The 22907-nt window shown below is 39.3% G+C and overlaps 1 protein-coding gene across 3 annotated transcripts in view; it reads left to right on the forward strand.

Moving 5' to 3' along the window:
- KCNQ5 (potassium voltage-gated channel subfamily Q member 5) overlaps positions 1-22907 on the forward strand; it is a 548158-nt gene that overhangs the window by 400249 nt on the left and 125002 nt on the right. For all 3 annotated transcript variants that reach the window (XM_059178458.1, XM_059178459.1, XM_059178460.1), the window contains exon 3: positions 15681-15807. In XM_059178458.1, coding sequence (XP_059034441.1) covers positions 15681-15807 — 127 coding nt within the window. The remainder of the gene's footprint in view (positions 1-15680; positions 15808-22907) is intronic.

Here is a 22907-nt window from a genome sequence, read left to right on the forward strand (position 1 = left end):
AACTACTCCCTTCCCTAAGCCCTACTGAAAAACTCCCTGGGATAAATGAACATTGCAGGGGCACTTGGCTGGCTCAGTCGGTGGAGCATATGCCTCTTGATCTTGGGGTTGTGAGTTTGAGCCCCATGTGGGGTGCAGAGATTACTTGAAAAAAAAATCTTTTAAAAAAATGAACATTGCATATAAATATGGTTGATGAATTACTTTTCAGAGGGAGATTTGCATTTTAACAGGTATGAAAAACTTGAAAGGATAAATTATTGCTGGACAAGTTTTAGGAATCAACCAACCAAAAAGGGAAGACCTTAGGAGGCACTGAATTTTCATGGTGCTCCTGAGGTAGATTCGTCTATCAGTAGTATATTCCTAAGAGTCCCAGACAAAAAGACCAGCCTCAGATGCTGGCTTTCAAAACCATCTCAATCACTGTTTCCAAAGGTAGAAAACATCCATGTCCCTTAACACCTTGTTCTGATCTCTCCATGCCTACCCTACTCCTAGTACGATGTCCCCTTTCTCTGCACACCCCCACTCAGTATCCCCTAAGCAACTTAGTAAAATTCTGTTGTATTCTCATCACTCCCCTCCCTAGAAGCAAGCATAATCCTGAAGGTACTGACGTGTCTTCAACTCCAAATCAAATCGGTCCCATTGGAAGAAACATTCATGTTCTCTAATTCTCTTCCAATACTTAGTGTATTAAGAGAATAGTTAATGTGCCACCCTGAAAAGTGAGAAGAAATTTGAAATGAAGTTAGATTGAAGAAGGATGCATATAATGGCCACGAAGTAATGGTCAGTAAGCTTGTGTTTGAGGTCTTTTCTGTTCTAGGAAAAGGCAAATATCCAAAAAGATGCCTTGCTTTTGTGTATTTATTTCCACATTCTGATTTAAATGTGGAACAATCTCTAGATCTTAATTTCATTTCCTTAATATGTATTATGCTAGTAGAATTTTCCAAATTACAAAGAATTATAACTGCAACCCTTCTGACTGATGACTTTCCTTAAAATTTATGATTCAGTTTACGTCACAGATCCTTTCCCTCCAGGGATCATGCAAGGAGGCATGCTGCCCTACTAGCCCTATGTTACTTTAAGTACACACACACACACACTGAAATTGATTATGTTGATATTCTGAATAAAGGCAGTAGTTCCAATTTTGTATGTCTAATTAGCCACAGCTCTTCAAGAATTGGTGCAAATGTCATGGGGTTTATAATGTTGGCATTTCATCTTCACAAAAATGCCATTTGATGGCATAAAACCAGAAAAAACTAATGGTCACAGCAGACAGCTTGTAGATTAGACAAAGGTCACAGTGTTTTAATGAACAGTGCTATTAATTAATGAGAAAACAATTAGAACATGTGCTGTTAGGCATTGAGAATTTTTACCAAAAAAAAAAAAAAATCAGTATGTACCCAAAACCACTTTGAATAACTCAAAAATAAAGTAACTGCAAGAACAGAATTTAAATCTTGAATTGTACAGTAAAGTCATCTATATTAATGAAATAGCATCACAGTTCTCTGATGGGAAATATAACGATTCTTCATCAATATCTAGAAAAGAGAGTTAGTGCCAGGTTAGTGTTCTCAGTAACTATTCTAGATAGAACCCAGGACTTGTTTTACCACTGCCTGTTGGGTTTCTTAATTTCTATATGCAATTTCTTAGTCTTTAAGAAGAATAAGAAAGGTGTTCTGTGTTTTACCAAAATCCTGTGAATACAAATGTGGAAACACTATAACTTCTTCAAAACAGTTGATAAAAAAAATCATAAACATTGCCTTTTGTTCTATAGGGAGCTGTCAAATCCAAGCTTTTAGAAGCTTCAATAAAGAAGGAAAGAACCATTGTTGATAACACCAGCCTTACATTACAGCTTTCCTCCAACTAGGTCAAGTACTCCAATAATTATTCACTAATCTCTTCAGCAACTGTTTGAGTAAATAATGGACATTTTATTTCAATTAAAAACAAGCAGAGAAATTGAACTGATTTATCCTGAGGTACAGCAGCAAAGGCACCAGAACCTGTTACACGGCTGATCCAACTGAAATCAGAAGATCCAGCCCTAATCTAAATAATTTCAGCTGAGCATAGCAGATGGTTGTATTTTTAAGTCATTTGAAAATAAATAAGGAGACTCCATCCAAAGTGCCATTTAGTGAGTACCATTAAGCCAAAACACAGTATGATCTTATCTAGTATCTCAATTTGAAGAGGAACACATTTCCTCTTCTGAGTCTACCCATTGGCTAGATGATGGGTGATGGCTTTTATTTTTCATTGAAAATTTTTCTGAAATAATTGTTTATTCACATTCAGTTGTAAGAAATAATACAGAGATATCCTACATACACTTTATGCAGTTTCCCTAAATGATAAAATTTTGGAAAACTCTAATATCACTAAAAGGATAATAAGATTGATAGAATCTGTAGATCTTATTCAGATTTTCCCAGTTTTCCTTGGAGTATTTGTATGTGGTTAGGTATATATTTGTATGTGGGTATTCAGTTCTATAATTTTATCCCATGTAGAGGGTCATGTCAAGACAGCAGTCAAGGCACCAGATAGCTCCATCACCACAAGGACCTGTCAAGTTGCCTTTGAATAACTATACTCACATCCTCCTATCCACCTCTCTCCCCACTCCTGACTTCTTGCAACCAGCAATCTGCTCTGCATTCCTAAAATTTTTTCATTTCAAAAATGTAATGTACTCAGTATAATTCCCTAGAGAATCATCCAAGTTGCTCTGTGTATCAGTAGTTCATTTATCTTTACTATTGAGTAGTAGTCCCTGGTGTGGATGTACCACAGCTTGTTTGAGCATTCACACAGTGAGGACATCTGGACTGTTTCCAGGTTTGGGTCATTATGAATAAATCTACTGTGAATATTCAGGTACTGGTTTTTGTATAAATCTAAGTTTTTATTTCTTTGGCATGAATGCCCAAGGGTATAATTGTTGAGTCTTATAATAACTACATCTTTAGTTATTTAAGAAATTTAATTTATATAATATATAAAATTTAATATATAATTTAAGAAATTATCAAACTGTTTTCTTCTATAAATAATTTGTGCTGTACCAGTAATGCATGAGTAATCCAGTTTCTCTGCATTCTCCCCGACATTTTGTGTGGACATGATTTTTTATTTTTGCCATGCTGATAGGTGTGTAGTGTTATCTCGTGTGGTTTTAATTTGCATTTCCCATATGGCCAGTAATGTTGAATATATTTTCACATGAGTATTTGCCATCCCTACACATCTCTAGTGAAATACCTATTCATATCTTGTGCCCATTTTCTAATTGAATTATCTGGTTTTTTTACTGTTAAGTTTTTTTTTTTTTTTAATTTTTTTATTTTTTATAAACATATATTTTTATCCCCAGGGGTACAGGTCTGTGAATCACCAGGTTTACACACTTCACAGCACTCACCAAATCACATGCCCTCCCCAATGTCCATAATCCCAACCCCTTCTCCCAAACCCCCTCCCCCCGGCAACCCTCAATTTGTTTTGTGAGATTAAGAGTCACTTATGGTTTGTCTCCCTCCCAATCCCATCTTGTTTCATTTATTCTTCTTCTACCCACTTAAGCCTCCATGTTGCATCACCACTTCCTCATATCAGGGAGATCATATGATAGTTGTCTTTCTCTGCTTGACTTATTTCGCTAAGCATGATACGCTCTAGTTCCATCCATGTTGTTGCAAATGGCAAGATTTCATTTCTTTTGATGGCTGCATAGCATTCCATTGTGTATATATACCACATCTTCTTGATCCATTCATCTGTTGATGGACATCTAGGTTCTTTCCATAGTTTGGCTATTGTGGACATTGCTGCTATAAACATTCGGGTGCATGTGCCCCTTTGGATCACTACATTTGTATCTTTAGGGTAAATACCCAATAGTGCAATTGCTGGGTCATAGGGCAGTTCTATTTTCAACATTTTGAGGAACCTCCATGCTGTTTTCCAGAGTGGCTGCACCAGCTTGCATTCCCACCAACAGTGTAGGAGGGTTCCCCTTTCTCCGCATCCTCGCCAGCATCTGTCATTTCCTGACTTGTTGATTTTAGCCATTCTGACTGGTGTGAGGTGATATCGCATTGTGGTTTTGATTTGTATTTCCCTGATGCCGAGTGATATGGAGCACTTTTTCATGTGTCTGTTCGCCATCTGGATGTCTTCTTTGCAGAAATGTCTGTTCATGTCCTCTGCCCATTTCTTGATTGGATTATTTGTTCTTTGGGTGTTGAGTTTGCTAAGTTCTTTATAGATTCTGGACACTAGTCCTTTATCTGATATGTCGTTTGCAAATATCTTCTCCCATTCTGTCAGTTGTCTTTTGATTTTGTTAACTGTTTCCTTTGCTGTGCAAAAGCTTTTGATCTTGATGAAATCCCAGTAGTTCATTTTTTCCCTTGCTTCCCTTGCCTTTTGCGTTGTTCCTAGGAAGATGTTGCTGCGGCAGAGGTCGAAGAGGTTGCTGCCCGTGTTCTCCTCAAGGATTTTGATGGATTCCTTTCGTACATTGAGGTCCTTCATCCATTTTGAGTCTATTTTTGTGTGTGGTGTAAGGAAATGGTCCAATTTCATTTTTCTGCATGTGGCTGTCCAATTTTCCCAGCACCATTTATTGAAAAGGCTGTCTTTTTTCCATTGGACATTCTTTCCTGCTTTGTCGAAGATTAGTTGACCATAGATTTGAGGGTCTATTTCTGGGCTCTCTATTCTGTTCCATTGATCTATGTGTCTGTTTTTGTGCCAGTACCATGCTGTCTTGATGATGACAGCTTTGTAATAGAGCCTGAAGTCCGGAATTCTGATGCCACCAACGTTGGCTTTCTTTTTCAATATCCCTTTGGCTATTCGAGGTCTTTTCTGGTTCCATATAAATTTTAGCATTATTTGTTCCATTTCTTTGAAAAAGATGGATGGTACTTTGATAGGAATTGCATTAAATGTGTAGATTGCTTTAGGTAGCATAGACATTTTCACAATATTTATTCTTCCAATCCGGGAGCATGGAACATTTTTCCATTTCTTTGTGTCTTCCTCAATTTCTTTCATGAGTACTTTATAGTTTTCTGAGTATAGATTCTGTGTCTCTTTGGTTAGGTTTATTCCTAGGTATCTTATGGTTTTGGATGCAATTGTAAATGGGATTGACTCCTTAATATCTCTTTCTTCTGTCTTGCTGTTGGTGTAGAGAAATGCAACTGATTTCTGTGCATTGATTTTATATCCTGACACTTTACTGAATTCCTGTATAAGTTCTAGCAGTTTTGGAGTGGAGTCTTTTGGGTTTTCCACATATAGTATCATATCATCTGCGAAGAGTGATAATTTGACTTCTTCTTTGCCGATTTGGATGCCTTTAATTTCCTTTTGTTGTCTGATTGCTGAGGCTAGGACCTCTAGTACGATGTTGAATAGCAGTGGTGATAATGGACATCCCTGCAGTGTTCCTGACCTTAGCGGAAAAGCTTTCAGTTTTTCTCCATTGAGAATGATATTTGCGGTGGGTTTTTCATAGATGGCTTTGATGATATTGAGGTATGTGCCCTCTATCCCTACACTTTGAAGAGTTTTGATCAGGAAGGGATGTTGTACTTTGTCAAATGCTTTTTCAGCATCTATTGAGAGTATCATATGGTTCTTGTTCTTTCTTTTATTGATGTGTTGTATCACATTGACTGATTTGCGGATGTTGAACCAACCTTGCAGCCCTGGAATAAATCCCACTTGGTCGTGGTGAATAATCTTTTTAATGTACTGTTGAATCCTATTGGCTAGTATTTTGTTGAGTATTTTCGCATCTGTGTTCATCAAGGATATCGGTCTATAGCTCTCTTTTTTGGTGGGATCCTTGTCTGGTTTTGGGATCAAGGTGATGCTGGCTTCATAAAATGAGTTTGGAAGTTTTCCTTCCATTTCTATTTTTTGGAACAGTTTCAGGAGAATAGGAATTAGTTCTTCTTTAAATGTTTGGTAGAATTCCCCCGGGAAGCCGTCTGGCCCTGGGCTTTTGTTTGTTTGGAGATTTTTAATGACTGTTTCAATCTCCTTACTGGTTATGGGTCTGTTCAGGCTTTCTATTTCTTCCTGGTTCAGTTGTGGTAGTTTATATGTTTCTAGGAATGCATCCATTTCTTCCAGATTGTCAAATTTATTGCCATAGAGTTGCTCATAGTATGTTCTTATAATAGTTTGTATTTCTTTGGTGTTAGTTGTGATCTCTCCTCTTTCATTCATGATTTTATTTATTTGGGTCCTTTCTCTTTTCTTTTTGATAAGTCGGGCCAGGGGTTTATCAATTTTATTAATTCTTTCAAAGAACCAGCTCCTAGTTTCGTTGATTTGTTCTATTGTTTTTTTGGTTTCTATTTCATTGATTTCTGCTCTGATCTTTATGATTTCTCTTCTCCTGCTGGGCTTAGGGCTTCTTTCTTGTTCTTTCTCCAGCTCCTTTAGGTGTAGGGTTAGGTTGTGTACCTGAGACCTTTCTTGTTTCTTGAGAAAGGCTTGTACCGCTATATATTTTCCTCTCAGGACTGCCTTTGTTGTGTCCCACAGATTTTGAACCGTTGTATTTTCATTATCATTTGTTTCCATGATTTTTTTCAATTCTTCTTTAATTTCCCGGTTGACCCATTCATTCTTTAGAAGGATACTGTTTAGTCTCCATGTATTTGGGTTCTTTCCAAACTTCCTTTTGTGGTTGAGTTCTAGCTTTAGAGCATTGTGGTCTGAAAATATGCAGGGAATGATCCCAATCTTTTGATACCGGTTGAGTCCTGATTTAGGACCGAGGATGTGATCTATTCTGGAGAATGTTCCATGTGCACTAGAGAAGAATGTGTATTCTGTTGCTTTGGGATGAAATGCTCTGAATATATCTGTGATGTCCATCTGGTCCAGTGTGTCGTTTAAGGCCTTTATTTCCTTGCTGATCTTTTGCTTGGATGACCTGTCTATTTCAGTGAGGGGAGTGTTAAAGTCCCCTACTATTATTGTATTATTGTTGATGTGTTTCTTTGATTTTGTTATTAATTGGTTTATATAGTTGGCTGCTCCCACATTGGGGGCATAGATATTTAAAATTGTTAAATCTTCTTGTTGGACAGACCCTTTGAGTATGATATAGTGTCCTTCCTCATCTCTTATTATAGTCTTTGGCTTAAAATCTAATTGATCTGATATAAGGATTGCCACTCCTGCTTTCTTCTGATGTCCATTAGCATGGTAAATTCTTTTCCACCCCCTCACTTTAAATCTGGAGGTGTCTTCGGGCTTAAAATGTGTTTCTTGGAGGCAACATATAGATGGGTTTTGTTTTTTAATCCATTCTGATACCCTGTGTCTTTTGACAGGGGCATTTAGCCCATTCACATTCAGGGTAAGTATTGAGAGATATGAATTTAGTGCCATTGTATTGCCTGTAAGGTGACTGTTACTGTATATGGTCTCTGTTCCTTTCTGATCTACCACTTGTAGGCTCTCTCTTTGCTTAGAGGACCCCTTTCAATATTTCCTGTAGAGCTGGTTTGGTATTTGCAAATTCTTTCAGTTGTTGTTTGTCCTGGAAGCTTTTAATCTCTCCTTCTATTTTCAATGATAGCCTAGCTGGATATAGTATTCTTGGCTGCATGTTTTTCTCGTTTAGTGCTCTGAAAATATCATGCCAGCTCTTTCTGGCCTGCCAGGTCTCTGTGGATAAGTCAGCTGCCAATCTAATATTTTTACCATTGTATGTTACAGACTTCTTTTCCCGGGCTGATTTCAGGATTTTCTCTTTGTCATTGAGACTTGTAAATTTTACTATTAGGTGACGGGGTGTGGGCCTATTCTTATTGATTTTGAGGGGCGTTCTCTGAACCTCCTGAATTTTGATGCTCGTTCCCTTTGCCATATTGGGGAAATTCTCCCCAATAATTCTCTCCAGTATACCTTCTGCTCCCCTCTCTCTTTCTTCTTCTTCTGGAATCCCAATTATTCTAATGTTGTTTCGTCTTATGGTGTCACTTATCTCTCGAATTCTCCCCTCGTGGTCCAGTAGCTGTTTGTCCCTCTTTTGCTCAGCTTCTTTATTCTCTGTCATTTGGTCTTCTATATCACTAATTCTTTCTTCTGCCTCATTTATCCTAGCAGTTAGAGCCTCCATTTTTGATTGCACCTCATTAATAGCTTTTTTGATTTCAACTTGGTTAGATTTTAGTTCTTTTATTTCTCCAGAAAGGGCTTTTATATCTCTCGAGAGGGTTTCTCTAATATCTTCCATGCCTTTTTCGAGCCCGGCTAGAACCTTGAGAATTGTCATTCTGAACTCTAGATCTGACATATTACCGATGTCTGTATTGATTAGGTACCTAGCCTTCGGTACTGCCTCTTGTTCTTTTTTTTGTGTTGAATTTTTATGTCTTGTCATTTTGTCCAGATAAGAGTAAATGAAGGGGCAAGTAAAATACTAAAAGGGTGGCAACAACCCCAGGAAAATATGCTTTAACCAAATTAGAAGAGATCCAAAATCGTGAGTGGGGAGAAAGGGGATAAAAAGAGGTTCAAAAAGGAAGAAAGAAAAAAAAAAAAAACAAAAAGAAAAGAAAAAAAAAAAAGAAAAGAAAAGAAAAGAATTTTTAAAAAAAGAAAACACCTAAGAAAAATGTAAAAAAGAAAAAATATATATATATTAGATAAACTAGTAAAAAATCGTTAAAAAAGAAAAAGGTAACAGTTAAAAAAAAAAATTTTACCCGAAGGCGAGAAAAAAAAAAAAATGAAAAAGAAAAAATTAAATTAACTGCAAGACTAAAAAAAATCACAGGAAAAAAGCCATGAGTTCCGTGTTTGGCTTTCTCCTCCTCTGGAATTCTGCTGCTCTCCTTGGTATTGAAACCGCACTCCTTGGTAGGTGAACTTGGTCTCGGCTGGATTTCTTGTTGATCTTCTGGGGGAGGGGCCTGGTGTAGTGATTCTCAAGTGTCTTTGCCCCAGGCGGAATTACACCGCCCTTACCCGGGGCCGGGGTGAGTAATCCGCTTGGGTTTGCTTTCAGGAGCTTTTGTTACCTGAGCGCTTTCCGTAGAGTTCCGGAGGACGGGAATACAAATGGCGGCCTCCTGGTCTCCGGCCCGGAGGAGCCGAGAGCCCAGGGCCCCACTCCTCAGTGCGCCCTCAGAGAACAGCGCCCAGTTACTCCCGTCTGCCTGACCTCCGGCCGCGCTCCGAGCTCACCGAGCCTGGGACCGGTTCAAGGTAACACGGAGCTGCGAGCTTACTGTCTGCTCTGTCTCTGCAGCCGGCTTTCCCGTTCCAATACCCGCAAGCTCTGCGACACTCAGACACCCCCGATCCTTCTGTGACCCTGCGGGACCTGAGGCCACGCTGACCCCGCGTGGGCTTCGCCCCGGTTTAGCCTCTGGAGCGATGTCCCTCAGCGGAACAGACTTTTAAAAGTCCTGATTTTGTGCACGGTTGCTCCGCCGCTTGCCGGGAGCCGGCCCCTCCCCCCGGGGTCTATCTTCCCGTCGCTTTGGATTCACTTCTCCGCCGGTCCTACCTTTCAGAAAGTGGTTGTTTTTCTGTTTCCAGAATTGCTGTTCTTCTTCTCTTCGATCTGCCGATGGATTTTCAGGTGTTTGCAATCTTTAGATAAGCTATCTAGCTGATCTCCGGCTAGCTGAAGCAGTCTCAGCCTGCTACTTCTCTGCCATCTTGACTCCTCCCCTCTTACTGTTAAGTTTTAATAGTTTTTATATATTTTAGATACTAGATCTTTGTCAGATATGTGTTTTGCAAATATTTTCTCCCAGTCTATAGTTTGTCTTTTTCAACCTCTTTTTTGATGAAGCCCAGTTTATCAATCTTTTTCCTTTATTTCTTATGCTTTTGATGTCAACTCTAAAAACTCTTTCTTAACACAGATTCCAAAATTTTTTCCTGTGTTTTCTACTAAAAGTTTTATAGCTTCAACATTTAGGGCTAAGGCCTATTTTGAATGAACCCTTATTAAAGTGTGAGATATGCATTAAGGTTCAATTTTTTTGCATATCGATGTCCAATTGCCCCAGCATTGTTTCTTGAAAAAGCTATTTCTTCCTCTATTCAATTGCTTTTTATCTCTGTTTTAAAAAACCCATATTTTTGTATCTTTATCCAAATCTATATTTTTCTGTGTATATTTCTAAGTTCTCTGTTCTGTTTCATTTTTCTGTATGTGTCTCCACCAATATCACACAGTCTTGTTACTAAAACTACATTGTAGGCCTTAATATCAGATAAATTAATGCCTACTACTTCATTCTCCTTTTTTAGGATATTTTAAGCTATCCTAAGGCCTGTGACTTTCCATATAAATTTTAGAGTAAGTTTATTTGCGTCTACAAAAAAAAAAAAAAAAAAAAAATTTGCAGAGGGGCGCCTAGGTGGCTAAGTTGGTTAAGTGTCCAACTCTTGGTTTCAGCTCAGGTCATGATCTCAGGGTCCTGAGATAGAGCCCACATGAGTCTCTGCACTCAGCAGAGAGTTTGCTTCAGATACTCTCTCCTTGTCCCTCCCCCTCTGTGTCTACTTGCACTTGCATGCACAAATGTTCTCTTTCTCTGAAATCAAGCAAGCAAGCAAGCTTGCCTGGATTTTGATAAAAATTTTTGTTAACCTGTAGATCAGCTTATGCAGAGTTGACATCCTTATTATTTGAGCCTCCCAATTCATGAACATGGTATGTCTATTTATTTAGGTCTTTTCTGGTTTCTGTAGTCAAAATTTTCTAATTTGCAGCATGCATATCCTCTACATGTTTTGTTAAGTGCATACCTAAACATTTTATATTCTTTGGAATGGTTATAAATAATTTGTGCTTTTAATTTTGGTTTTGACCTCCTCGTTGTTAGTATACAGAAATGTGATTGATTTTTGTATGTTGATCTTTAATCTTGCAACCTTACTGAACTCACTTACTAGGTCTAAGCATTTTTTTTTTTTTTTTGAAGTTGCCTTGCAATTTTCTCTGGAGAAATCATGTCATCTGCAAATAGAGACTGTTTTATGTCTACCTTTTCAGTGTATATGCCTTTTATTTCTTCTATTTCTTTTACCTACCTTAACACAGTGACTGTATTATTTAACTATGTTGAATAAGAGAGATGAAACTAACATCTTGCCTTGTTCTTGACTTTAGAGGAAAGCATTCAATCTTCCACCATTAACTATGACATTAGCTGTAGATTTTCTCTAGATGCTCTTTATCAAATTGGGATAATAAATCTCTAATCCTAACTTGCAGAGAATTTTACCACAAATGGAAAAACTGGATATTCACATGCAGAAGAATGAAATTGGACTCTTTTCTCACACCATAAATAAAAATCAACTCAAAATTAATGAAAGATTAAATGTGAGCCCCATGGCTATAAAACTGCTAGAAGAAAATGTAGAAAAGAAGCTTCTTTTTTTTTTTTAAAGATTTTATTTATTTGGGACGCCTGGGTGGCTCAGTTGGTTGGACGACTGCCTTCGGCTCAGGTCATGATCCTGGATTCCTGGGATCGAGTCCCGCATCAGGCTCCCAGCTCCATGGGGAGTCTGCTTCTCTCTCTGACCTTCTCCTCGCTCATGCTCTCTCTCACTGTCTCTCTCTCAAATAAATAAATAAAATATTAAAAAAAAAAAAAAAAGATTTTATTTATTTATTTGACAGACAGAGATCACAAGTAGGCAGAGAGGCAGGCAGAGAGAGGGGAGGAAGCAGGCTCCCTGCTGAGCAGAGAGCCTGATGCGGGGCTTGATCCCAGGACCCTGGGATCATTACCTGAGCCAAAAACAGAGGCTTTAAACCACTGAGCCACCCAGGTGCCCTGAAAAAAAGCTTCTTGACATTGGTCTGTGCAATGACTTTTTGTATACCACCCTCAAATCATAGACAACAAAAGCAAAAATAGACAGGTAGAATTGCATCAAACTAAAAAGCTTTTGTATAGGAAAGGAAACTATCAACAGAGTAAAGAGAGAGCCTCCAGAATGGGAGGAAACATTTGCACACCAAGCATCTGATAAGGAGTTAATATCCAAATATATAAGGAACTTCCATAACTGAATGCAAACAAAAATTTTTAATTTAAAAAAATTTAAAAATTGGGTCACCTGGGTGGCTCAGTAGATTAAGCCTCTGCCTTCAGCTCAGGTCATAATCTCAGGGTCCTGGGATCAAGCGCCATTTTGGGCTCTCTGCTCAGCAGGGAGCCTGCTTCCCCTACCCTCCACCTGCCTCTTTACCTACTTGTGATCTCTCTCTCTGTCAAATAAATAAATAAAATCTTTAAGGAAAAAAATTTTTTTAAATAACCTGATCTTAAAAATGGGCAAAGGACCTGAATAGATATTTCTCAAAAGAAAACATGAAAATGGCCAACAGGTATCTAAAAAGGCATTCAACATCACTGATCATCTGGGAAATGCTGATGATTAAAACCACAATGATGGTGAGTGGTATGAAGTGTGTAAGCCTGATATTTCAGTCCTGTACCATGGAGCAAATAATATATCATATGTTATTAATAAATAAATAAATTCACAATGAGCTATTACTTAACACATATAAGAATTACCAAATAGACAAATGATAACAAGTATTGGCAAAGATGTGGAGAAAACGGAACCCTATACCTTGTTGGTTGGTGGGAATGTAAATTGGTGCAGCCACTATGGAAAATAGTATGGAGGCTCCTCCAAAAATTAAAAATATAACTACCATATGATCCAGCAATCCCACTTCTGGGCGTATATTTGGAGGAAATGAAGTCAGGATCTTGACTCCCATATTTGTTGCAGCATTAGTCACAATAGCCTCAATATGGAAACAACCTAAGTGTCCCTCAGTGCACAGATGGATAAAGAAAATATGAAGTATACATTACCATGGAATAATATTCAGCCTTTAAAAAAAAGAAACCCTACCACCTGCAATAACGTGGATGAACTTGGAGGCTATCATGCTGAGTGAAGTAAATCAGACATGGAAAGACCATACTGCACCATCTCACTTAGATGTGGAATCTAAGAAAGTCAAACTCATAAAAGCAGAGAGCAGAATGGTGATTGCCAGGGACTGAAGGGATGGGGGAAAGGGGAAGTTTTGGTCAAAAGATATGGAGTTTTAGGCCTGCAAGATGAGAAAGTTCTGGAGATTTAATATACGGCATTAGATCTCTTCCCCACCTGTCAGATTCAGGATGCTCTCCCTTCTCTGAGTCAATAATATTTTGCTCCTTATAACTGAAATAAAGTGGATATTTTAGGAACCAATAGACAGAATTTGGTCAAAGTGGTTTTCCTACTTTTGTTCCCTATCACATCCCCCACAGCCTGAGCTCCACGCCTGAAAGAAATGTCCCACAGTCATCTGCTGAGCTCTCATCTCCATTGCTGCTTACCCAAGGATTAGAAATTTTATCCCTTAGGTGAACCTGGGTGGCTCAGTCAGTTAAGTGTCCAACTCTTGGTTTCAGCTGAGGTCAGGGTCTCAGGGTCATGATCTCAGGGTGGTGAGATCAATTCGGAGGCAGGCTCTGCACTCAGCAAGGAGTCTGTTTGACATTCTCTCCCCTCTCCCTGCTTGCACATGCCTGCTCTCTCTCTCACACACAAATAAACAAATCTTTAAAAAATAATTTTAGCCCTTTGTAGAGAACTCCTAGTAATGGTCTAATAAGAAGAGACTTCTGACCCTAGTATACTTTCCCCAAGGCAGAAACTGTGACCCTGTGGTGAGATTCAATTACAGCCTCCTCTTCTTTTATTTGGAAATGAAGGATATTTCCCCCTAATGCAAAACAAAACAAAACAAAAAAACAAAACAAAACAAAACCTACCAGCCGCAAGCAATATTCCTGAACAACGGGCCCTGAGTAAAGAATTTGTAGGTGTAGTCTACCCTGCCTCAGTGTAACATAGAAGCGGTACAGTGGTGGCCTGCCTTACTCTAGAATAATGACCATGCATCTCTTGGTGTCATCCATTCCTATGAAAACAAAAAACCATTGTCTGATGTGCATTGTTGCTCAAGCTCTTGGGTATCCCTTAGAATAAGGCCTTTCACCAGTGGTGTGCTGAGTTTCCTGGCACAAGTAGGGGTTAGAGGCAGAGATGAAAAAGTGGACCTGCCATGAAAACTAGATTGGACACAGGCAAACTACATGGGCATCTTGGGTCATGTTTTCTCTGTGTGGAAAGGTGTGCTGGACTGAGTACAGGTGGTCTGGCACTTTGGCCTCAGTTTCCTCATTCATAAAGTAGGGATTAAAAAAAATACTTACCTTGTAATATCATGGTGGGGATTAAATGAGTCTACACTTTTAAAACACAAGTTTAAAGTTTTAAGTCCCTATAAGTAAGCAGCGATGACAGTGGAGATTTATTTTTCATCATGAGAAATATTTGTGGGTTACTTAGTACAAAATAACAGGATAGAATAATCTCTCTCTCCTGGGCTTTGCAAAAGTGTGACATATTATCACATGTGCAAACTGAAGAGAGAGACATTTGCCTGAAACTTGCAACAAAAATGCCATTTTTCTAAATTTGATAACAGTTTTTATCTTGGGATGCAGGGTGGGAGATTAAGATCTTTACTTTCTATGCTTTATATTATTAATGTGAAGTTTAAATGTTTTAATAAAGACCATATATCCCTTTTATAATTAATTACAATAGAAATGCGCATCATTCTGCATTATAAATGCTAAGTCGACCCTTGTTCAAAGAAAAGAAAGGGAATTGTTTTTTAAAGGAGAATAAATTTTGGTAGACTCAGTGCCTCTCCGTCTAAAGGGACAACAAGGTGACTATGACATGCTTGCTCCAGAGATGTTTTATTCTTACAAAGTCCATTTGGTTTCTCATTCTATGACCCATTACTTAACGCACCACGTTAGTTGGTCTTTGCCCAGGGTTCACTCTCAGCTATTCCTAAATAATCTCGGTCATTTCCCAAGAGCAAGTGTTATATTCTGGGTATCTCTCACCAAAAGACAACAGAAACATGAACAAGCTTCAAATCTGGAGATAAGGGTCTCATTTCAGGCAAAGAATATATGTGTCACACACACAATAATGCCTTTGAAACTTGCTGTCTTATAAGAAGATTTTGACACCATAACAGAAGAACTCAGTATCCTTCCATGTGTTTACTTCTTTTTCTCTGAGAAGGACTCTTCAGGACTTAAGGATGATATTCACTTCTTGCAGCAGAATGAAAGTCTGTTTTTTGTAAAAGTGTAAAGCTGTGTTTTCAAGGTCCCCTCCTGATTTTCAGGTATTTCACATGTTACTGGGTGGCTGATGTCAGTTCCACTGTATATGCCGCACAAGGCAGAGCTATAATTCAACCTGTACATTTAGTATTAAAGCTGATTCCTAAACTTGTACAGTGTTGGACTTGAATAGGAATGGTGTGACGTGATGGGAGGTGCAGACAATGTGAGGGTCACGTGTGCTCCAGGGCTAGTTCGCCTTGAAGAAGAGGGGCTAACTCGGGGCACTAACAGCTATACTTTAGATGAAGTGCCTGAATGTCCAGAAATGCCCAGGAGCTTCTCGCTGTGGTTTGCTCTGTAACACCTCTCTCTAACATGTCTTATTTCATATTTTAGGAGTTCGTGATGATTGTCGTCTTTGGTTTGGAGTTCATCATTCGAATCTGGTCTGCGGGTTGCTGTTGTCGTTATAGAGGATGGCAAGGAAGACTGAGATTTGCCCGAAAACCTTTCTGTGTTATAGGTGAATATCAAAGTCCTAGATAATGAATTTATGTCACTACCTCTTTTTTTCTTCTGTCTTCTCTTTTGCAATATTGAACCAATATTAAAAGATAACATTCCTGGAATATTTACTATGGGCCAGGCACTTCTGTGTTTTAAAAGTGTCAACTCATTTAATCCCCACCATATTCCTATAAGGTCAGTATTTTTTTTTATCCCCATTTTACAAATGTGGAAACTGAGGCAAGGAGTGGTGAAGTAAGTTTCTGAAAGCCATACATGTAGAAAGTGATGGAGCTGGCAGTTTGGGCCAGACGGTCTGGTTCTAGAATATCCACTTGTATCAAATTAAGTTACACAGAAATGTATGGTTCAGCAGTGTCCTGAATTAGGAAAGCATTGATTTCAATAAGTATAAAAGCCCCTTTTGGCTCGACAATATGAGCAATACTCCTTTTAAGCTGTCAGTCACCTGGAGTAGACAGCAGTGTATTAGCCCTGATAAAGCGCATCAGTCATCATGCCTTAAGAATGATTACAAGTGTGGCTCACATTACGCCTGGGTACCTGGAGGCAGCCTCCGAATGAACGCCACTTCTCTGCGGCTTTCTGGCTGTTGCAGCTTTGGGGGGATTCCATCACCTGGGGACCAGCCTGAAGTTATCCTTTTTCATGATAATGCCATACAGCGTTCTGGGCTGGAGACCTAGCATCTCCCAGTAATATATTTAAAAGTCTACCATAAAACTGAAAACCGATCTCAGTTTTCAAAATTAATTCATTATTTTTTAAAGTTAATTGCCTACCCCATGGCCCTTTATCCCTAAGTTTCAGTGTGGATTTCCTAAGAATAAGGCTGTTCTTTTACATGACCTTCCACACATTGAACATTCATGCGATACTTCTCCTGATTTGCTGATTGTATTCCTGTTTTATCAGTTGACCTAATAATGTCCTTCACAGCGTGCCTGCCTCTCCAGTGCCAGTCAGGTCGAGGATGACTTGCTGCGCTGAGCTCTCCTCTCCCTCTAGTGTCTTCCCATCTAGTACAGCTCCTCAGCCTTTCTTTGTCTCGTAGAACATTAACATTTTTGAAGAAGATAGCCTATTTTTAAAAAACAGAATATTCTTCCTTGGGGGGTGGGGTGAGAAAACCCTAGATATGAAAGCTGTTGTTGTTGTTGTATAAAAGTTACATTTGGTTTTCTTCTCTTTTTTTCTTCCCATTTCTTTGGCAGTCATTCAAACCCAAATGCTAAAAGTTCTTGGTGAGGCTGACTTCTTTCAACTACTTCCCATCTGAGGAAGTATGTTTTTATTTATGAGCTTGTCTGACTATCTTCATCAACAGCCTGTTTTCCATTTCGTTTGTGGTGTCAGGAATTGCCGATTAATCTTCTTTGTTTCCTCCTTTCCCCCTGTTCCCTGTGATAACCACAGGGTGGACTTCAGAGGGAATTGGAGAAAGTGTCTGCTCCTCTCTGGGCACTGTTGAGAAGAATCCTTCCTTCCATCCCTGCTGTGCAGGGTAGAGCACTGTCCTGGGGATGGGAGAAAGGGTGGCCCCCACACACACAGCCACTGAGTTCATTTCAGTATAAGCGCATTTTGAAAAGGTCACCATCCAGTCAACCAAACCTTATGGAGGGAGATGTGGCTGTGTGTGAAGCACTGGAGTTACAGTGGTGAATCTAGTAAAATTCTAAGTTAAACCTATCTTGAAATACTTATGCAGTCTATTTGTCTTGCTGCCTGTCTTCAGTCCTTTTCGGAAGCCATCATGCGAGGAGGAGAGAAGGTAGTAACTCCCAGACTTGCAGGTTCACCCAATCCAAAGGCATATCCATGAAGGCATTTGATTTTTCTCTCTGAAGACTGTTTTCTCTTTTTGAATTCTGTGCTCCAGAGACACCCAGAAGGACTTTTACTTCATGTGAAACTATTGCACAAGTACTTTCTCTCCTATAAGGGGCCCAAATAAAACAATTCACAGGGCAGATGGTTGGCCAAGATTCACTCAGCTTCTGCAGGATGACGTCGGTTCATGGGTGACTGCAGAAATGTTCCATCCGAGATTTTATTTATTTTTTATTTATTTTTTTAAGATTTTATTTATTTGACAGAAAGAGAGACAGCGAAAGAGGGAACACAAGCAAGGGGAATGGGAGAGGGAGAAGCAGGTTTCCCGCTGAGCGTTTAGCCTGAAGCAGGGGCTCAATCCCAGGACCCCGGGATCATGACCCCAGCGGAAGGCAGAGGCTAACGACTGAGCCGCCTAGGCGGCCGTCCATTCTAGATTTTAAAACCAATTAAAAATTGGCTTTGTTCCAATTCCAGTAGTAATGTCAACATATTTCTGGTCTCCAACCTAAAAAAGTTCTCTCCCAGATGCCTGCTGCCTTTTGATAGCTGTTTTCAGCTCTAGATACCTCCAGCACATCTTTGTCCCTTAATTGTTCTCTTCCTGTCTCAGGTCCTTGTGGTCTTGGTAGAATACATGGTTCTAAAAATGATGTTGGGATATCTGTAATCTTCATCACCTTTGAACCTGTCTCCGTCCAGCCGAATTGATGTCCTAGTGAAGCATGTTCAAATGGGGCTCTTCAGTGTGAAGTCAGTAAAGTTTAAGCCACGCAGAGGAACCAAATGTCATCTGCCTGAAGGCTATAGCAGGTGACTGTGGAAACCCATTCTAGGCCTGTTTAATAGGCCCATAAAAGTGATTGATACCAGTGGTAAAATGATAGAGTGCAATGTAAAGTGAAACCTGTAATTCCCTTGTTCAACCTAATGTATTGTGGTAAAATGGGGAAAAAAAAAAAAAGGAAATAGCGTGTCTCGCATCTCTCTGTGAAAACTGCTCCGAGTTTGCAAACGGAGCTGATCTCTCAAGGCTCCATGCATTTGTAAGATTTGATTACTCTCAACATGCCAAAAACACACCCAAGTGTTTTCAGCAATTTTGAGCATTCGGAAAAAGGATATAGAAAAGACGGTGGTGGCCTGGCTGTTCTTCAACGGTGGAAATGCTTTCTGTGGGCACATCAATGTTGTTCTTTCTAACTGGAAACAGACCGAAACTACTGCCGTAGTTAGTTAGCGAGCCTCATACAGAATTGAGCCCAACCAAGCTGATAGTTTGTGGGCACAAGCTGCTAGATGCCCCACAGGCTGAGTCCCCAAGACTAGAACTACCCTCCCGACCTGCTTACCCTCTCTAGCCCTGCATCCTAATGAGAACGAGGAACATTTTAAATCACAAAATCATTATATACTTGTGTTTGGATGGCACATTTTGAACAACTTTAACTTAAGGGGGGAAAAAAATTATTCAGTTTTTTTTTTTTTTTTAATTAGATGCTTTCTTTTATTACCATATTGATTTACCTCTGCTTAGTTTGGGGAATTTGCTTTGAAAACTGGTAAAATTTGATATTGAGTTACAGAATTCTTCCTTATACCTCTGTGTTCAATTTACATCTCTTCTTGAAGGCTCTTTTGAGGTAATATGTCTACAGCCATAGGCAATAACCACTGTGTTAGCAGTTTGGAGAGTCAAGTATATTTTGGGGCTGACTACCCAAGCTGCCCTTATCTGGACTGGCTACTTTATGGTTTCTCTACCTTCAAACACCAAACGCTCACTCAATGACCTCAGGATCGAGAATGTGTGAAATAACCTCCAAGATTGATTTCTTAGTCATTCTTTTTCTTAGCTTTCATTAATGACCTCCCTGAAAATTGCAAATAGTACCAAAGCCGGGTACTTAGATCACGATAATGAGCCTGATGTGTCAGGAAGCCAACAAATTACTTCTCACAGCGGCTTTTTTGGATTCTCTGGTGACTCTTTCTAAAGACAGATATAACAGAGCCATATTTCTCAGTCTTGCACTGTGCGTCTCAGGGAAGCAGAAAAAAATCAGCCTATTATTAATCTTGGATTTGTATTTGATGCTAAATATAAGTTGATTTCTTTTTCCCATTTTAACAGTTTTCCTTCAGTGTAATCTTTCCACAAGAAGACAAAAGAGGCAAAGCACAGCATAAATGTTTCCCCCATGAGTTGAGCATATATGCTTTTGACATGAGATAATAGTCACTCAGGAATATGTATTTTTTTTAATGAGGAAAAATATAACCAACTTCTGCTTTAGCTAAAACCAAATCAAAACCCTTATTAAAATCAACCACACACCAAGGCCACCCTAGTATATCTGTGAGTTCATCTTATTAAAAGGCAATTGCAGCCACTAATGTGTTAAGAAATTACATCAGAGACTCCCTGAACCGCCACAGGCTTCTAAACTGAAGATTTGAAACATTATGTTTCCATTTCTCTGCCTTCCCCATCTTTTGTTCTAAGAGACTTGCTCTTGAACCATGTCATTTTCCAGATCTTCCGATCTCTCCTCTCATTTAGTAGAAATTCTTGTCTCTGAGATGATTTTCTGAGGGTCATTTACTCTTCTGCTTCCACTCTTTACTTCTCAGCATTCAGACTCCTTCAGTGCAAATAGATTCCATCCATGTGATTGGTTGGACCATCTGAAAACACTTAAATCCCATCGGATTCATGAATCACAAAACACTAAAGTCATTTCAGTCCTTCTAGTTAATAGCTGATATTCATTGAGACTTGCTATATGCTAGGTGCTGCTCTAAGCGCTCTATAAATATTGCCTTGTTTAATCCTACATGGGTATTATAATACCTATTTCAGAAATGATGAAATAAGACTGAGCTTAAGAAGCTTGTTCAATGTTAGAAATATGGTAGGTAAGAAGTGCCTGGCTGTTTCAGTCAATTAAGCATCTGCCTTCAGCTGAGGTCATGATCCCAGGGACCTGGGATCAAGCTTCCTAGGATTGAGTCCTGCATCGGGCTCCCTGCTCAACGGGGAGCTTGCAGCTCCCCCTGCTTGTGGTCTCTTGCTCTTTCTCACTCTCTCAAATAAATAAATAAAATCTTAAGGGGAAAAAAAAAAAAAGACATATAGTAGGTGAAAGAACCAAGATTCATCTAACTTTGTGTTCAGCCATTCCACAGAATTTTGATGCTAACCACCTGGAACTAGCACACACCCCACAGGTGAAGGGCAGTCAGTCCCACAAGACACTCTCCCAACCCTTGACTTCAGATGCCAGGCCACACACACTTCAACCAGGCTGACTTCCCATTTGGGGGTTCCCATAACCCTCTCCCACCTCAGGTTCAATAATTCACCTGGATGACTCCCAGAATTCAGGAAAGTGCTTTGCTTACTATTATCAGTTTATTATAAAAGATACCATTCAAGAACAGCCAAATGGAAGAGATGCATAGGGTTAGGTACTTGAGGTAAAGGAATGGCTAACATGGGGCTTTCATAACCTCTCCATGCAGGCCGCCCTCCCAGCACCTTGGCATGTTCACCAATCTGGAAGATCTCTGAACCCCATGGTTTAGAGATTTTCACAGAGATTCCATTTTTTGACACAATTAACTCAATCATTGGCTATTGGTCATTAAATTCAGTCTCTGGGCCCTGTTCCCTTCCCTGATGTCTGGGGGTAGAACTGAAATTTCCAACTCTCTAATCACGCCTTGTTCTTTCTGATAACCAGAATTTCCAACTCTCTAATCATGCCTTGTTCTTTCTGATAATCATCCTGAAGTTGTCTAGGGACCCCCAGGTACAAGTCATCTCATTAGCATAAAAAGATACTTACCACTCCAGGGATTCCAGGGGTTTTAGGAGCTGTATGCCAGAAGTCCAGGACAATGACCACGTAACTTATTTCCCATTGTACCACACTACCCGACTGTAAGAAGATTGCCCTTATTGTTTACTTGTATTTTAAAACCAAGTTTAATTGAAACTTGCCCACTGCCATTAACTTACAAACAAAGAATCTGATATTTTCGTGTTCATCATTAGGAATCCAAGATCTTTGAATGAGAAGCCAAACTTTACAAAATATTAATTGCAGTATTGGCTTTATGTATTAGCCTTATTATATCAACTAAATCAGGTTATCTACTGCAGTTTTCTAACCTAAAAAGGAAATGGGGCTCTAAAATAGACTTAGTTGCCTTGTATCAGATTGCTTACTTTCTTGAGCAATGTTATTGTAAAGTTCTCTGGATATTTCCTAATTGGGGATATTACTCCCAGAAATGTCTTCCACTATTTGTTAATGTTATGAACTGTACAGAGACTTGTCTAAACAGATAATTGTTGACTTAGTACAAATTTGAACTTATAAAGTAACTTGATTAGCTGATATGTCTTGACCATATAGACAGTGAGTGCCCTTAGATGGAAATGAATAGCTAAAGATTATTTCCCACACCTTCTATAAATTTCAGTACTTCACTATGATATATTGAACTAGTATTACATACTATCAAATGGATATGTAAGAAAATCATCCACAGAACACTTATTATGTGCCAAAGATGATCTTTGGTGCAAGAGACACAAAGATGAATAAAACAAGGTACGTGCCTGTGAGAGTATGGTCTCCTGTGTCCTTAGAGCAAGGCAAAACTGGTAGGAGGGAGGCTAATTATGCTGATACAGAACAAAGGTGGTGGAGGTAGAAGTAGTCTTGGTAAGAAAGATATAGAATATCATGACTGATTATATAAGAAAGAGAAGCAAAAGATACCAGAGGTTTTGAGCTCATTCAACAAACATTTATACAGCATCCACCATGTCCAAGCATGGTCCCATATGCTGGGGAGTCTGTGTTGTACCAAGTAGGCAAGGGCCTCCTTGTAGAGCAATCTTCCAGTGGATGGAGAAAAGTAATACACAGATAAATTTTTTAATTTTTTTAAAGATTTTATTTTTTTAACAGAGAGAGAGTAGGCAGAGAGGCAGTCAGAGAGAGAGGAGGAAGCAGGCTCCCTGCTGAGCAGAGAGCCCAATGCGGGGGCTGGATCCCAGGACCCTGGGATCATGACCTGAGCCGAAGGCAGAGGCTTTAACCCACTGAGCCACCCAGGCGCTCCTACACAGAAAAACTTTTTTAAAACAAGGTTGTGTCAATTAGAGATAATCGCAATGGAAAAAATAAAACAGAGAGATGAGGGTCTTCTTTAGACTAGGCGGCCCAAGAGTCTTTCTAAGGA

The sequence above is a fragment of the Mustela lutreola genome, chromosome 6 (assembly GCF_030435805.1).
Source record: "Mustela lutreola isolate mMusLut2 chromosome 6, mMusLut2.pri, whole genome shotgun sequence".
Taxonomy (NCBI): Eukaryota; Metazoa; Chordata; class Mammalia; order Carnivora; family Mustelidae; genus Mustela; species Mustela lutreola.